The sequence below is a fragment of the Oxyura jamaicensis genome, chromosome 4, assembly GCF_011077185.1.
Source record: "Oxyura jamaicensis isolate SHBP4307 breed ruddy duck chromosome 4, BPBGC_Ojam_1.0, whole genome shotgun sequence".
Taxonomy (NCBI): domain Eukaryota; kingdom Metazoa; phylum Chordata; class Aves; order Anseriformes; family Anatidae; genus Oxyura; species Oxyura jamaicensis.
This window is the reverse complement of record NC_048896.1, coordinates 15755225-15772841: the sequence shown is the minus strand read 5'-3', so window position 1 is coordinate 15772841 and position 17617 is coordinate 15755225. Positions and strand designations below refer to the sequence as shown.

General features: G+C 50.0%; 1 protein-coding gene across 13 annotated transcripts in view; it reads right to left on the bottom strand.

Moving 5' to 3' along the window:
* Window positions 1–17617, bottom strand: part of ARHGEF9 (Cdc42 guanine nucleotide exchange factor 9) — a 178949-nt gene that overhangs the window by 96880 nt on the left and 64452 nt on the right. The window contains exon 1 of one of the 13 annotated variants that reach the window (XM_035326527.1): window positions 11981–13214. The exons of 8 other annotated variants lie outside the window; for them this stretch is intronic. In XM_035326527.1, coding sequence (XP_035182418.1) covers window positions 11981–11989 — 9 coding nt within the window. In that variant the 5' untranslated portion in view covers window positions 11990–13214. Of the gene's footprint in view, window positions 1–7960; window positions 8112–10897; window positions 10919–11980; window positions 13215–17617 lie in introns of those variants that run through there. 4 more of the 13 variants (XM_035326528.1, XM_035326529.1, XM_035326524.1 and 1 more) reach the window with 4 other exon arrangements.

The following is a 17617-nucleotide window of genomic DNA, read 5'->3' as shown; positions in this document are numbered from 1 at the left end:
ACAATTCTGAATTGTTTTCTCGCCTAAAATAGATTTCTAGATGGATTGCAATTAAAATGAGTTATACAATGCTGTAAGAATGTTACTTGTTTCCGTTTCAGATTTTATTTTTGCATCTTTGCTTTCTAGATCCTTTCACGTTTCATCAGCCACTCTTTGGATTTTAACTGTCTTTTGCTTTTCCACTCTTCTTCTGGCCAAATGACTCTGCATGCAACCAGTTTAAGGTTTTATTACTGGCAGGATTATGCTGTCAGTAGCTTACACAGCCTTACAGCATTTCCCTACAAATAGCTGGCCAGTGGTGCAAATACCCGCTGCAAGCACTGACTACAGCTGCTGAGAAAACTCACAGAAACACCCGACCATTTACCATCGAGGTGATTGTTCTCTGAGCTGCACTGAACCCTCAGGATACCTTCGTCCCATGCCTCCAGGATGTAAATTTTCATCTGTTGTCCTGATTCCTGCTCATAAACTACACGGAGGGAAGAAGACCACAAGGAAGGGTGGACAACATGAAAACACCTTTGCCTTTCTGAAGAGCTTGCAAGCAAGTCCAGTTGCCACTGAAAAGGGCAGTGCCACTGCCACCCCCCTCCAGCCACTTGCTGGCCATCGTTCATGGGGACGGGCATGAAGGTAAGATGATAATACAAGGGATTTCCAGCCAGGCCAGCAGCAGGAATGTCCGACGCCAAGCACAGCCCCCAGAAGCACTGGGGTTCAGTTTTACAGATGCACTGGGATCTTATCAGGATACCAGTCCCTTTACACTTGTCCTATACAACCCTACACTTGAGCTCCTGTGGATAATACAGAAAACTGCTGGTAGTCCCAAGGCTTTCATCTTCATTTGACTTTTGAGGGTTTTCAGGCGCCTATTTCCATTTTAAAATAGAAAAAGTACTCGAGTATTTATTTAGCACAAAGGCTTTTAAGTAACCCAAATTCAGAAAACATTTTGAAGATGCTGGAATGAAGAATGTCAAGTATTACGACTATGACTTGAATTCCAAAAAACGCAAAGGTAAAACTGTCTGCAGTAGGACGGGAAGGGAAAAAAGGGAAATAAAAGAAAGCTAAAACCACTGCTAGTGGCGGTGAGATGTTTTCAGCTGTGGGAGAACTGTTCAAAGGAACAAGTGGCAGTCTTTCATGACCATCCGAGACTAACCACCACAGACGTTTCCTGCCAGGTTTGACAAAACAGGAGGGAACGTGCCCCAGGGAACAGCCTTCTTCTGGGGGAAAGGATGGTCAGCCACAGAAGCTCTAAAAGGAAAGATTTGGAAAGAAAGATGTGAGCTCACGTCTGTCAAGCAGAGAGACAGTCCACAGACAGCACTGCCAGCGGGATCCCACCATCCAGAGCAGGGCTGGGCTGCCTTGGGTGGCTTTTGTGCCATTCGTTTGTGCGCTGTGAGCCTCTCCTGTTTCTTATTACCGGCTAGGAGGAGAGCAGCACTGGTTACCCCGAATGGGTCTGCCCTGGAGCTTGTGCCGTGGAAGACCAGGAAGCAGCAACTGCAAAGCTCCTGTTTTCACTTAGGTATTTCTACTGAATGCAGCTTGGTTTCCTCACTGTACAGAAACACCACAGAAGGCTAGATAAACAGAAAAGCCTAATTTAGATCAATTAATACCAGAGAGGAGTTGTATTCCTAATGAGTAATGATTGACGGCTTTAAGGAGGTATAGGGACCTTATCTAACTGAATGCAGTTTAAAGCAGTGGAAATAACGAGGATGCAATCTGACGTTGCATATGCAAAATGTATGAGGCCAAATGAATCTTTGGCAGAACCCCGCGGACGGCGGCAGAGCTGCCTCAGCCGTTCATTTGGCATCTCGTCTGTTAAGATCTCAGGTGGAACCCCAGACATTGCTTTGAACCATCGGTAAGCCAAGGAGGGAGCAGCCTGGGGGGGGGGGAGCCCCGGTCTGCCAAGCCTCCTGCAAAGCCCCTCTCCCCTTCGCCTGCACAGAGCAGAGCCGGCACGGAGCGGTGCTTTTCAGCAACGTGATCACATCTACCTTCAGTACAGCACTTCTCATCCTCGGCTGTCAAATCGTTGAACGGGAAAGGGCAATTTCCTTCTGCACGTTTTACAGAAAGAGAAACAAAGACGCGGAAAGATGAAACGCCCTCGGAGCCGGCGGGAGGCTGCAGGCGGGGGGCACCCCGTCCCTCCCCACCTGGGCCGGCGCACGCAGCTCGAGCCAGACTTTGGAACAAAACGCAGAGCGCTAATGGGCGGTGAACTGACGAGTGCGTCACCTCTGCCGAGCTCACGAGAATTTCCTGGTTATGGCAGAGATTTTTGCGGTTTTAGAAAGACAGAAGATTTAAACTCTCGCGTCTCCAAGCATCAGAAACCCCCAAGCTAATGGGGGTGAAGACAGAGTGCTCTGGATAAACAGGTTATTCCATCACCATCAATTATTGTGTCTCTCGCAATTTTCTCTACAGCTCGTCTCGCAGACACTATCCCAGACAGGGCACGGAGCTACTTGCACTCCTGGTTTCAGCCAGCATGGCAATTTACTGCCTCCTTGGGAAGGCTTTGATATTTTAAAACCACAACAGAGCATTCTCTTTGCTTGAAAGGCAACCACTAGCTTAGCCACAGTGGAAGTATTTGCAGTGCCCTGGGAGATGAAAGCAGTTCAAAACCTTTAGTTTTATTGGGCAAATTAAAAATACGCAAACAAGTCCTTCTCTTTATTTTCTTTAATGCTGCCGCTGCCTATTCCCCTCCTAGACTCCCAAAGCATCCTTCAGAAATGAAGCAATTCGACTGAACGGCCTGGAACTAAGCCTGGCATTAGAGATGGAGAAACTGAGCCACGGCGCTGTCAAGAGGATGGGAGCACCCAACGCACGCTCAGCGCGGTGCCCTGCTCCTCCTGGTCCCCCCTGCGTGCCACGACGCAGCACCCTTTTGGCACAGGACACGGGATTGAAGCCCATGACGTTGCTGACTCGAGCCAGATCCACCTCCCTCAGTATTTTTGGTTGTGCTCCTCTGTCTCTTCGTAATTCACAGCGCTCCCCGTCCCTGTGATGCTTAGAGAACAAGAAAACCGCGTGTCCTCTCTCATCCCCTCATGCTAAGGCATATGATGACATGACTGCCGACGGGGCCGGACGGCTGCTGGAGCTAACACGGCGTCAGACCCCCCGAATTTCCCCCGCCGCACTCTGCAAGGCGTCGGAAACGGGTTTGTGGGGAGAGCCAGGAGCCGAGGGCTAAAAGCGGCTGTTGACTTCACTCTCACGTTTGGGGGTAGGCGGTGGAGGTGGGTGGCTGCGAGCAGAGGGTAGGCGGAGGGGGCGACGTTTATTTCCAGCTGCACTCTTGTGCAATTTCTCTCGGCGCTGAGATTTTATAGAAAACAGCAGGAGGTGGGGAGTGTGGGGGGGAACCAAAAAGGAAAATCGCAGAGCCCTTGCAGGGAAACGTGCTAAGGAGGAGGAGAAAAGTCATCCTCCTCATCCCAGACCCGAGATTCTGCTCTCGTTGCTGCCGGTTTTAAAAATACAACAAAACCCAAGGTACTGGAGCTACATTTCTGGATCGGTCACAACTGTGCACGATGGAAATAAGGCTACTTGACAGTGAGGCACACACCAATGTGCGGTAACAACATGATGTGAAAAAACGCTGCTTGCAGAAAGCCTGCCTCCTAATAAATTGCAAGGGCTTCTTCACTCCCAGAGATTATGTAATATGTTCTTGCCTGCTGCTGACTCATATTTTTCAAAATATATCTGGGAAGGAAAACATACGCACACGTGTTTTAATATATTTGTTTCCCTGCATCTGTACAGATAAATACACACCAATATTCACAAAGGCACACGGCAGCAGGCACATGTATGCTCATTGCTGCGTGCCCTGTGTGCTTGAGGAGGAGAGGGGCCTGGCATCTGTTCTAAACACACACACTGGAGATGGATTATACCAGCACCATTTTCTGGGGCAAAACACAGCAACTGTTTAATGCAGGGAGTGTGGGAGGAGAACAAGAAACCAGGAAGCTACGGGGGGGATGGCAAAGTAAGAAGCCCTGGGAACGCGCTGCTTACAAGCTCCCGCCAAACCTGGGCTCTGGGGACTCGGCACAGTCTCAGACTGAGCTTAAAACTGAGCTGGAAAAATGGCTTTTGGGCCACTGTGACAATTTGCAAATGGCAGCGGGCTGCGAACATCACGCCATTTAAGGGGACGGTGCTGGGTGCAGTGAGGGTCTGAGGCCAGAGGTTCCTAAAATTTAGTAAATTTGGGGTCTCGGTCCTGGCAATGCCTGTGAACACACGTTGTGTCCTGGCTGAGGACTTACAAGGCAGCTGGTTAGTCCCGTGCATGTCTGCGGCCAGCCTGCAGGTTTATGAGGTTTCATTCCTTTCCTCTGAGCGTGCGTGTACTTTTAATTCTTTAGAAAAGACTTTTAGATGCTTCTGCAAATCCCTTGGTGTCCAGGAGATGGGATCGATCTGCTGCTGGGCATCAGATGAAAGATTCATCTACCCTGGACCAGAGGAGACTGAAAATCTATCCAGATGTCAACTCCCGATCACGAAGTCGCGGCAGACACCCTGCATTGACAACAGCGGGTGCCCTGCTCTCCGCGCCTGTCTCCCTCACACCACCTCCTCCTCCTGCCCTCACACTTGGGCAAAAGCAGCTGGCGGCTCCCTGGTGCCCCACAGCTCTTCACAGCCCTTCTCAATGGTCTAAGGCAGAAATGAGCAGAATGCCTCCGATCCTCCTCACCTGGTACAGCCCTTCGGAGAGGGAATTCTCCTCTCCTTGTTTGCTGCATCAGACAGATACGCACACACCTACGCACTGCTGTATGTGGGCACCATCAGTATTCCTGTTCTGTGCACCCAGCTTTGCGTATACACAATCCTAGAGTAACAAAATTCTAACTTAATACCTAAATCTACATCAGAGACAACTGCCATTTGAAGGACGCTCATTCTTGTTCTACAGAAACTTAAAAGTGTTTTATCTGGATTCAAAACCTGTTCTGTAATTGTTACTTTTTAACTTGATTCTCACCAAACCCCACAGAAGACCAAACGCACAGCATACCTAAAAGGCTTTGCAATAAACCTTAAAAACAAACGTCAAAGATTGATCGTATTTTTCCAAGTTTACAATAAAACTGACTGAAGCTCAACTAGATAAGGAAAGAGAGTTGCATAAAATTAATCACTACCTTATCAAGCCAGGAAGAAAGAATTTTAGATAACAAGTGTTTCCTAAATTTGGTATCAGAACAGAAACTTCAATGCAAAACCTATTAAGAAAATCTTGTCAGATATACTGAATATAATATAGAAGAGTGGAACCATCAAAACTAGCAAGGGGAATATGAATTCTTCAGAAAAAAAAATGCCTTTGGTTACTGCCAGCAAGGTCCTGATTTTATTTTCTCAAATTGAACAAAATTTCTTGACAGAACTTTTCACAGATATGCCCAGCAATTTAGCCCACTGCTTATCAGAGTAAAAGATTGGTCCTTAGGGTATTTCTCTAAATTTATATTTATCGCTGTGTAGCTGAGACCATACTGCATCTTTGCAGTTCTAAGAAACATCTACACAATTAGGATCTTTGTTGCTTCCCAAATCCTCGTGCCCAGCCGGTTTGTCAGCCGGCACCTTTGGGCTGTGAGCTGCAATCACTTTCACAGCCACACGCTCTGAGCTCACCAGCAGCGGCTTCAGAGCCAGGAATTGGCAAGGAACAAACTTAACTCTTTAGAAACAGACGCACTCGGGCAAATACCTTGGTACTGAACGGGAACTGATGCAGAGAAAACAATCGGCATCATCACTTGGTCACTGATGAGGGCGAGTCAGCTTCTTGGTGGCACAGGGCACATCCAGCATGCTCTGGTACGCCCCTGCCCGTGTCACAAACCTCCTGTTGGCTATTTCCATCCTCACATGCTCCCCAAACGCCACCACGGGAGGCAGTGGGAGCAGTGCTGGGGATTGCAGCAGGACGGGGCACGCGGCCTTCCCCCACCTGCCTCTGGGCCTGCACCCAAAACGCGGCCGCCCCAGGGCCGGGGGCACGACAGCATCACCATAGCAGCTTAGCTTGAGGAGAAAAGGATGCTGGAGCACACGGCTGCCCACACTTGTGGTGGGGCAGTAAGAGAGCCTCAAAATCTAATGACCTAGGAATTTGCATGCAATCCCACCCACAACAGCAACAACAAAGGGCTGTCAGGCTGCGAGGCCCTGCCCCGCGCTAGGCCAGTGGGGCAAGGCCACCTCCTGAGACCACAATACCTCGGTGGCTGTGGTGCCACCACGTCGGGGCTGCTTGCTGTCACCCGAGCCCTCCTCAGGGCTCCTACTGTCTGCCTCGCGAGTCCTGGTCACATCCCAGAGAAAGGCACCAGGGCTACAGCAAGAGTTAATCTCTCAGAGACTTACAGATCGCAGAGAAAAGCGGCTTGCAGCATACCCCCTGCTTTACTTAGCCAGAGATGCTGCCTAAAATAGAAACGCAAGCCTTGCCAGCAGTCTATACGTTATGTTATATATGTCTCAGCTGATGCGAAGGAAGGGGCAGGCACTAACCCACAAGGGACCTTCCACATGGGCACAGGCAGGCTTTTCTGCTCCTGGAGGCTGCTGCACTGGGACCTCCAAAATCCCCACCAAGAGCTGCTCCACCGAACGAAAACAGCTCTCCCCACAGATCCCCAGACCCATCCGGTCCCAGTGAAAAAAATCCAGCCCTAATTCTTTAAATACCTTCACGTCAGTGCTGTTTCACCCACCATGGCCCTCCTTTAAGGCTTCGGGCCTGCCCACCACTGACCTCCACAGGGAGCTTTGAGGGCTCCTTGCCCTGAGCTCAGCCCTTCCAGCGAGCACGCTGTCAGCGTGATATTCCCGACAAGGCAAGAGTAATACTCCACAAAAACTGGTTTTGACTGGAAACAAGCATCCAAGGCTGCACATCCCTTTGCCAGCAAGGATGACAGTGGGGTTAGAGACAACCTGGCCATCTGCAGGTTCTTGCAGAGTAAGACTCATTTCCACTTGGGGTCACAAGAAATTCAGTCAAACAACAACAGAAAAAAAAACATGGTTCCTCCAGCAGCTCTTCCTCCAAAAGCATCTATTTTTAGCCAGAAGCATCAATTGCTACAGCTTGCCACCTACAACAGCCCAAACGTGCAAAATCCTGCTACACACAGCTGGGCCAACGCAGGCACACACACGTTGCCCCTCCATATCACCACGGCCCTGCCACCCAGCCCTGCTTTGCAGCAAAAGGACGTCGCAGGAAGGGAAGGAGGGGGTGACCAGCCTTGGCCATGCCCAGGTAACATGCAGTGTTCCCCTCCTGCAGCTGGGAAAGAGGAGCCGCAGGGAGGCAAAGGAACATGCCCGAGGCCATACAGCACATCAGTGGCAGAGCAGGGACCCAAGAGCGCTCTCCTGGGTCACCGCTGGCACCATGAAACAAACCCGTCCTGTTGGTAACACGGCAGTTATTACGCAATTATTTGAGAGTTTTCCTCAAGCTTCCTAACTTCTGGTCACTGGAGAAACCTCAGCTAAGAGACAAATCAGTACACTTGACCACAATAGCTCTGATTACATTTAATTATTAGATGCACGCTGAACACAACCAGCACACCCGTTCAGAAAGATACACGTTGCAAATGCAGCCCAGGAGCCCCCTCCTCGCCGACACAGATGCATTATTAACACCACAGAGCACAGAGAGGCACAATACAGGCGTAACGCACAGGGACACGCAAGCAGGCAAGCACTGTACACAAAGAGCACCGCGTCCCCAGTCACAAGCAGCAGTCATCAAATACAGAAACCAAGGAACGACAACAAAATGAAATCAACAATACATAAGAGGGGCTCGAGTCGCAAATTAAAACAACAACAACAACAAAAAACTTACATGGATTTTTGGCAATTTTCCTTCAGACATTACACACAGCAGTTGGGCTGTGTACTGAACACCTGATCCAAAAAGAAATATAACCACATTATGCAAACAGATGGGGGCAGGAGTCAGGTGAACATGCAGCTCTTAACAACGTTCATCTACAGGATGAGAAAGCACCTCTGTGTTCCCACAGAAGGGCTCGATCTGGGCAGAGCTTCATTCACTACAAAGCATAGGCAAGTGCTGTGCCGCTGCCATCCCGGGGGAAAATCCAAATGGCAGGACAGAAAAGAGCCATCACGTCAGTGACCTCTGAGCTGTCCCGTCCCCCTTTTAACTTGTCATGCGAGGTTTAAAACAGAGGTGGGAAATATCCGGGGGGGCTGGAGGAAGCCTTTAAAGAAATGAAAGAAAGCCCTCGTCAGCCTAAGGAAAGAGCCTTAAAATCACAGCGAACGAAGGACTAGCACGGCCATCCCAACACGTATGCTTTTTCTGAAGCATCGGAAGGGGGGCAACGCACCCCTTCCCTGCACCAGGAAGGGTGCCTGAATCTTTAAGGCAGCGAATTGCCACGCAGGAGGAATGGACTTTTTATGGACTGTGTGAGACAGGGTTGCTATGATACAGTCAGAGGCATTTTCATGAATCCTGTGGCAAATAACATCGAATCCTGCTTAAGCAGACAAACAGCAAGTCGGGTCTCCCATCACCCTGCCTTAGCAAATACACAGGAGCAATCACTGAAAGAGATTTTATGCGTTAGAAATACCCTATCTGCATAAAAATGAACATTTGTCTTGGGGCCGTGTTTTCCAGAGGGTCAGCGCTGTGATTTAGCTAAAGGGATGACCCCTCTTTCCCCCGGCCCCGGGCTTCAGCATCCCCGCAAACACGTAGAGCTCAACATCTGCAAAAGGGGGGGTGAATTACAGGGGCAGTCCCCCCAGGGCTGACCCCACACAGCCACACGCATAACCTGGGTCGTCCCACGGAGCTCGGGGGGAAGGAAAGCTCCACTGCACACAGCTATTTTCCAGCGTGCAAATTACACCGTGAATTTTGCAAGCACCGTCACTTACGAGTACAGGGGATCGACCACAAGCGACAGGAACGCTGTCACCCCAAAAAGCAGCCAAAGCAGATTGTCCCAGATTGAGCTGCTCCTGGAAAGTACAGCAAGACGGAGCGGTTCGCCTTGCTCCTGCTCCCCAGGCTGCTGGAGGCTCAACTGCAGGCTTGGCAAATGCAAAACTGGGGGTGCAAAGCTACAAAAGGATCAGGTGGCTCAAGGCCTGTTCGAAAAGGTGGCCGCTAAGGACTGTGGGGTGGGAAAACAAGATCGAACTGATCAAGCAAGAGCTCCAGCCCTGGCTCACTTGTCATGCTCCTCTCTTTCTCCCTGAAGTCCAGCAGGATGCCCTACACAACGAGAACAGCATCGCTAAAATAACGCTCCAAGTTTTCTGCGCTGAACTTTCACGGTGCTCTGCATAAACCTTACTGTCTGTGAGCCCACCAGCCTCCGGGAGAACAAAAAGCAAAGAAGTTGCAATAAAAACACATCGATTCTCTTAAGCACCTTCCATCATGGAAAAAAATAAAACAGAACAACAACAACAAAAAAAAAAAACCACTAATTTCCAACAATCTCTGCCCCGGCAGCTGATTGTGCAGTACCCCCTGGTGCCCCCAGCAGCCTGCCATCCCGCAGCTACGCCAAATGCCACCGCTGCAACCAGAAGGGGCTCGCAGGAGTCAGCGACCGGACACAGCAGCCCCACACACATGCGATAAGGCACACTGCCACGGGCACGCACCTCCCCACCTCGCCCGAGATGCACGAGCTCCGGACCAAGGAATGCACTTGCTCGCGCTAGAAAACCATGATAGGTGCCGAGCATTCCTCGTAGAAATGGCATTGAAAGGTAAACCTTCACACAGGAGCTCAAACCTTAAGGAAAATAGACATTCAGACACAGATGCATCCCATTTTTAACTTGCTGTTTTTTTGTTTTTTTGTTTTTCTTTGTTTTTCTCCTTTTTCCACCCTTGCTCCTCCAAAATCACTGTCACTTAAAACTGTTTCACCGAAAGGATTATTTTGGCTGTTGCTTGATTGATTCCCTTTCCTTGGTGATCTTTGTGCATTTATTACACTTCCAAGAGATTCTGCAACCTATGAAACGAACGACATCATAGAGCTAACAGGAAAATAAAGCAAACTGGAGCTGTTTAACAATCCAAACCATCCTCAGCATCCAAAGGATTTTTCCTCTAAGGAAGAGTCACTCTATCACCTCCGAGGGGAAGCGGATACCTCTCCCCCAGACAGCCACAAGTGAAGAGGAGGACGCAGAGCCAGCAGGCACCGGAGAGGCTGTGCTGGGCTGGTGTCACCGGGTTTGGCATTTCTGGCCATTAAATGGGCTACTGCCATTAAACACCTCTTGTCAGCTCAGGTGGCCAAACGTCACCACCCTGGGACTTGGGAATTTTTTTTTTTCCTCTCTTATTTACAGCTAAAGACAGTTTCAAAGCACCAAATCTGCAGCATTTGTTAACTCAATTTCCAGTCGTGCCACCAGCCAAAAAGAACTCTGCTCTTTACCAAGTCCATCTCTGCATTTAACTTGCAGCAGACACTCACACGGAAATAGCTGGGAGTCTCCATCTCTAAGCTCCATCCAAGTCCTTATGAATCAATTACTTGTTTGGTTTTTTTTCCCCCCACTTAGTAGAAGACATCAGATAAAAAAATACAGCTGGAGTTGGCACCAACTAGTTAAATTACCAAAGCAACCTAATTCCAGTGAACGTTAGCAAGAGATGCAAACATTTTCAAACTACAGTTACATATATATATATTTGAGCAATTCTGATTTTTCTGAAGGGGAAAATAACATTAAAAAAAAAAGCCATAAGATTTCCAACAGAAACACTACTCACATACAGAGCCATATTTCCAAGAGGAAAAGACATTGCTCTTTTCAGACCTTCATATCCTCGCTAAACTTCGTGCTCTGAAGCTCGAGCCCCCCAGCCAGCTCTGCTTTCATGCTGTAAACACTGCAATTTTGGTCCAGACATCTTCCAACAGAAGGACCTCTAACTACCGGACACCTTTTCAGCAAGCCTATAATATGCAGCTTAGCACTTCATTTTCGAGAAAATCAATGTAAATAAAGTCAAGCAAAACAGCCCATCTCAAAACCTTGTTATCCTTAAGGTGGGCAAAGATTTTTCGTACATTACCAAAAATAACATATAGAAATACACACACATCAAAGAAAGCTAAAACACGATTTCTACAGAAATCAAAGCAAACCCCAACCCCTCCGTATCTGTTGCTTTAGCAAAGAAAAACAAAGCATGCATCCCCTTTTTATCTTTGATTCCTCCTTCCCAATTTGCCAAGACAGAGAAGACGTACAAACAGAATAAAAAGACCGGCAGTTCTGTTTCAATCCCTCTCACATCTTTAAAGAAAGGAGCAGGTTATATCAGTGTGGACGTAGAATTTGGAGGCTTTTGGGCTGAACATTGAGAAAACAAGTCAGATCATCAAGGCAACACAGATAAATAAATTAGAGACTGCCTCCCCATTTTGTGCCTGAACGTTATTTTAGCAAAGATTTCATCCTTTCATAGGATTTCTCATCCCCCCTTAAAAATGTCCAGAGCTCGATTCAATTGCACACACCACCTCTCACCTGGCAGCTACATGGTTACTCTCACAGACATTGCACATTAACTGCTTGCTAGAAATTTCGAACAAAATGACTTATTATTAACTTGAGTCTATATTTTAAAGGAAGCAAAACAACACAGGCAGTGCTAATTACAGAAAGATATTTCCACTCTGCTTCTAACTAAATATGGACAGCTCTCTCTCTCTCTCTAGCACAGAACGATATAGGAATGGATTATTACTATTATTTATCACATTTAAAACCCAGGCAAAAGCAGCTACACTTACAGGCATACTTAAAAGACAAGACATGACAAAAGATTTAGGGAGAGATAATATACCAACGTCATACATATCACAGCGAGGCCATGTTGAAGCTCAACGCGTTTCCCCCCTCAGTAAGAAATCTCTCTCTCTTTCTCTCTCTCTCTCTCTCTCTCCTTTCTCTCTCTCTCTCTCGCTCTTGCTCTCTTGTTGAATTGCTAGTGGAAGTAGTAGCCCCCAACAGCTCAGGAGAAAAAATCCATTTAACGAGTGCCCAGGAAGAACATGAGTATGACATTCACAAGCAATAGCACCACAATCACTGCAAAAACGACCACCGTTTGAACATCCAAGGTCATGGTGCAATGCAGAACACTGTAGTGTTCGAGATGTGGGGCTGGTAGATTTGGAGAAGTCAACCTCTGCTCTGTAAGACTGTCCATACATCCACCATGCTAGAATAAAGGAGAAAACTGTTCCTGGTTGTGGTTTTGCTCGGAATGGTTTGTGGTCTGCTTTGAGTTTATCCCCCTATCTGCTGTCTCTAGCTCATTCTGGAGCCTGCTAAGTGAAGCATCATCACAACCAGTGAGCACTAAAGATGCAAAATCCTTCCTTTAGGAAAAGAAAGCGAGCGCTGTCTGCAAGCTTCTCTCTCTCTCTCTTCCCCCCTCTCTCTCCCGGTCTCGCTCTTGCTGGCTGGCTTGCTTTTTAATTCGTCAAGCCAGTGCAGATAAGAAGCCTGTGTGAGTGTGACAGCTCTGCAAGCTGCTGCGGCTGCATCTCTCGGTGCGAGGCGGACCCTTGCGCATACAAATCAGCTCCAGTGACCAGGCAGCGAAGGGATCCTGGCTGTCAGTCAAACGCAAAAGGAAGCGCTGGCTCCATAAATACGCGCATCTTCCGCCCGCCGTGACGGGGAGCGCCATGCAGGCATGTCTGCCCGGCTGCTTTTGCGGCGGTTCGGGAAAAAAAAAAAGAGCCGTACGTGGGGCTGGGAAGCTGGTGCGGCGGTCGGGTGCTGGTGATGAGCTGCAGGAGAGGCGTCTCCAGGCTTTCTGCGCGACGCAGGTCCCGCTCCCCGCCGGCGCTGTACGGTGGGGACACCTCTGCCCCGTCTGCACCGCCCGCGCTAAGCTTCGGATGGGAAATATTAAAGACCTGCAAACAGAGCCCGTGCTGCTCGGAGCCTGCTCAGATCAGGTATGGGAGCAGGAGGAAGAGCGGGGAAGCAAAGCAGCCGAGCTAACGAAAGGGCAGCCCCTCGCAACGTGGAAAGTCGTTGTGAGCCTGTAATGGGGGAATTCTGTAGGGGGAAAATCACTTCTCAGCTCTGCGCGGTGCCGTGCACACCAGCCTGGCACAAGCACATCGCGTAGCCTCTCTGCCCAGCACTGCACTGCTTTTCTTTATAAATTGAATTCCGATTCTGCAGATAGAGCTGTGTGAAGGCAAAGCAGGGTGGGGATCTTTATTCCTCCCACAGCAACCAGAAATGCCGATCCCGACATGAAATTCCCACACGCACTCAACGTTTATGGTCCAGATGCCAGTCGCTATCCCGGACCTCGCTCTCAGGTCCCAGACCCAGCAGTTGCCTTCGAGAGGCGTCGCACACACACACAGAAAAAGATGCGCTCAGCTGGAAAAAGCAAATGATTTTACAGGCAGAGACAAATATAGCAACGCTGCCAGTGCCTATGCATTACACACTAAAATGTGCACACGGGGGCTGATCATGGGCACGTTCCAGGAGCGCTGCCCCGCACAACACACCCGGGGCACTGGCGCACAGACACGGAGCCAAAATGCACCAAATGAGCCCTGGCTCTGTTCTCCCGTTACAAGAGCTCGGGAAGACTTTGGTGTTTGACACCTGAGCAGATGTGGCCGGGAGCTGCCTCACCCTAATGGCAGCGTTTTTCCCATCACTGCATCCTTCCAGGGCAGGTACTTTTGTCACCAGGAAGGAACAGGTCAGATTATGCTCCTTACCAGTCAGACCCATGCTACACCCAGCTCCTTGCTGCTCATTTTATTTCCCCCCCTCTGCTGGAAGGCTCCCCGCAAAGGAGCACGGTTTTTCTATATTTACCCCCAAAAGCCTTCAGAGGAGAGATTGCCCAGGGAGGCGATGACGGGGGCTCTGCTGTGCCTTCCTTCTGTCCAAACAGAGTCTCTCTCCTACATTAGGACTGTGAGGGGAGACTTTTCGCTTGCATGTTTACAGAAAACTGCTCTAAAGCCACCCCTGTCCACAAATGTCAGCACTTGTCAGGCTGTGCCCAGGGGATGGATCTGCTGCAGCACCGGGTCCCACACCTGCACTTCCCACCATGTATGCGTTTTTAGGATAAGCAGCCTGGTCTAAATCTGCATTAGACAGGCAATCAGAACAGCAACCAAGTTATAGACGTGGTGCGTTTATTGGAGTCACCATCCCTTCCCAAAGTAATTGGGGCAATTTTCCAAAGCCCAGCTCTGAATTCCCATGAAGGTCCAGGGAATTCCAGTTTGGGTCTCAGCAATAACAGTGACCCCTCTAAAACCTGCAAGGGGCCCAAATGTAGGGGCACCTTTATGGCCACTGAGTCTTTTCCTCTGAACTGGAATGAGCATGGAAGGAGGCTCAGACTCAGCTTTACTTCTATGGAAAGCAATGCGGAGGTTTTCTCCCGTCTCCACAGACGCCTCTGCAGGCACAGCCCGTGCCGTTTGCATCCTCCCACCACCAAGAATGGGATTCTTGGCGCCTCCGCGTGTAGGATCAGGGCGGGGGTACAAAAACTGGGCAGGTAAAAGCAGCAGGGGCCTGAGAAACATCCAGAAAAACAGTGCAGCAGCTACCACACATGCTCAATAGCTACTTCCGTAGCTGAAAAAGAGGATTTCATTACGAGCGATGTGCCTGGCAGGTCTCAGGCAGTCATCCTGCAAGCGCTGAGCCACTCACAGCAGAGGGGAGGGCAGAGATTATAAATAGAGGCTCTGAAGCCAGCCCCCCGCCTGTGCCGCTGCCAGCCGCAGGCAGGAGGTCCCCCTCTATCCCTCACCCCACATGCGGCTCGTGCGTCACCAGCTGCTGGCCGATGGCTGCGGGGACCCCGCTGCCGTCCCTCTCCCCCGGAGACGCCCGAAGGCTCCGTCCTCCCCGCGCCCCCCGCCAGAGCGATCGCCCCGAGACATCGGGCAGGGAAGGGCCGGGTGCCTGGCTGCTCCCGTGCGGAACAAGGTTGCTCAGCACAAACAGAGTTACCGCATAGAGGCTCCCGGTTAAATTATTCACGGTATTCCCAGCGGTACTTGCTGCCTTATATAATTTCCCATGCCTTCTGCGTGCGCTAAATGTTAATTTTGCTAGGGAAATGGATGATACGTTCTCTTGGAAGCCTCGCTGAAAAAGAACACCTACACATCAGAGGTTTATATAAAACCACCCTGAAGTTTAACTTGATGTAATGCTTTCCGAAAAGTTTAGTCTCGTCTTCTGAATAGAGTTAAACTAAGGCACGAGGAGAAAAGGCGTGTAACAGTTATATAAAACACCGCCTGCCCTTGCAGCACAGCACACGCCCTGTCGTTACAGAAGCTTTCAGGAGCCTGGTTTGTAAAGCGAGGCCAGGGATGGCTTCTTCTGCATGAGAAAGCAGCTTTCAGCTTCAGCGACCCTCCACCAGTCACATCGGTAAGGATGGAGTCGGGACTTCCACTAACACATCACGTACGTACAGAGGTAGGTGCATAAAGCTGTACGTACACGGTGTTTTCTGCCAAACGACCAAGCAGAAGGGCCACCCTCGTAACGTTAATTACAGTAATGGCAATTTTGAGGCGTGCCTCCGAAGCAGGTGATGCCAACCCTCCGTCCCGTGTGCGCGACACCTTGGGCTCAGCCATGTGACACGACTCCCTCCAACGGATGTCTCAGGCAATTAGCACAACCCACCGCTCTCAGCTAAACGAGAACAGCTACGGCTCGGGAGCAAGGGCTCGGAATTTGAACGCTTCAAGGTCCTATACCCAGCTCCCACTGCCAGGTACACCATCTCTGCACGAGCTGGCAGGATAGTCCAGAGGCAGGCGGCAGGACGGGATTTCAGCTTCAGCTCCCTGCTCTGCTGTAGATCCCCTGCACTGATTAACAACCTACACTCTTGGACATGCAGAGGCAGCTGTGCTTTCCTAACACCAGCCCCACCTTCCATCAGTGGCAAAAGCAAAGCACTCACAGCCCCGGGACAGTCCCAGCGAGTTACCCGACGCAGCTGCAGGGAAGCAGCGGGCTGCGCTCGGGGATTTGCCGCGAGCACCGCAGCTCTGCCGGGCCCAGGAAACCCTCAGCAGCCAGCCAACAGAGAGCAATCTGTCGGGGAATCCGTGAAAGTTTCAAACAGATCCTGGGGTTGCTCGTGGTGCTGAGTGGGAATATAGCGATGGGGGAGTTGGTCTGGACGAGGGCAAAACAGCTGCCGGCGATCTTCGCTCCCGAGCAGCTTCAGTTCCTTCTGCTGTGCTCCCATGTGGAGCACAAGCCACATCTCAGACCTGCAGGGCACTATGAAAGGAGTTTGAACTTCTTCGTTTGAGCCCAGTAATACTGCCCATGAGGAGGAATGAGCAGCAGGGGTACCCAGGGATGTGTGGGCAGGGGACGTGCAGCTGCTCCTCTCCGGTCCCATCTGCCGGGCACTTACTGGCTGCTGCCCGCCTTGCCAGGCTCCGGGGTGGGGTTTGAGTCATCGGCTCTATTAGAGATTATGCAAGTACCATCAAAATGCATGGTTTTTTTTTTTGTTTGTTTGTTTTCTAAATCTAGCCAGGAACTAGTTCAGGGTTTCAGAGATTAAGGGCTGGTGGGATTACGATTTGCTAAACTTCCCCACAAGGATGGTTTTCTTCAACAGGACGATTATCTGTACAGATGGGGACTCACGGTGCCGATTCTGGAAGTTAACATCACATTTCCCAGTTGCCCACTGCTCCTTGCCTGTCCGCTCCATCTTTCAAATGCAAAGTTTCCTCACTGTCCACATAAACTTGGGACTTTCTTCCAGTGACTTCCCCTGCTTCTCTCTTTTGCCCTTCTTACTTTTCCTTTTGCTCCACCTGTCTCCCTTAGAAGTTTCCGCTTCACTTCACCCGCTGTCCCAGTCCTCTCCCACAGCAGCTCGAGTGTCCTCCACCCGAGAGAGAAACACGAAAGCAAGGTGGTGAGGTGCCAGCAACAAGTGCAGCCTCATCCAGCCTCTCCCCCATTAACTCCATGAGATGCTTTAGCAAATTCACAGCATAGCTAGACAAGCAAATGATTAAGTTAGAGAACTAACATCAAATGCAATTACAGAAAGACAAAGAGGAAAGAAGGAGAGGGGGGCAAGGATAAGATGATGAGCTCAAAAGCTGCGAGGCAGAAATAAACTTCAGAGGGAGAACTGCTGAGGAGAACGCTGAGATGAGAGCCTGCAAAGCAGTGGAAGGGGAGAGAAGGCAGATGGGGAATGCAGCAGAGCATGATCCATGAAGCAAGCCACTTTTGTAGCAAGGCTAAGAGTGCAGGAAAAAGTGCAAAGTACATTTCTAAGCCCACTTCTGCAATGTGTAGAGGGCACTGCTGGAGGCTGACTTGGCTGCGCTGCTTAACCTGCACGAACAACTGGCCAAGAGCCTTCCACAAAGCTCAGAGGCTACAGGGATGGACCCGAGCATCTCCGGGT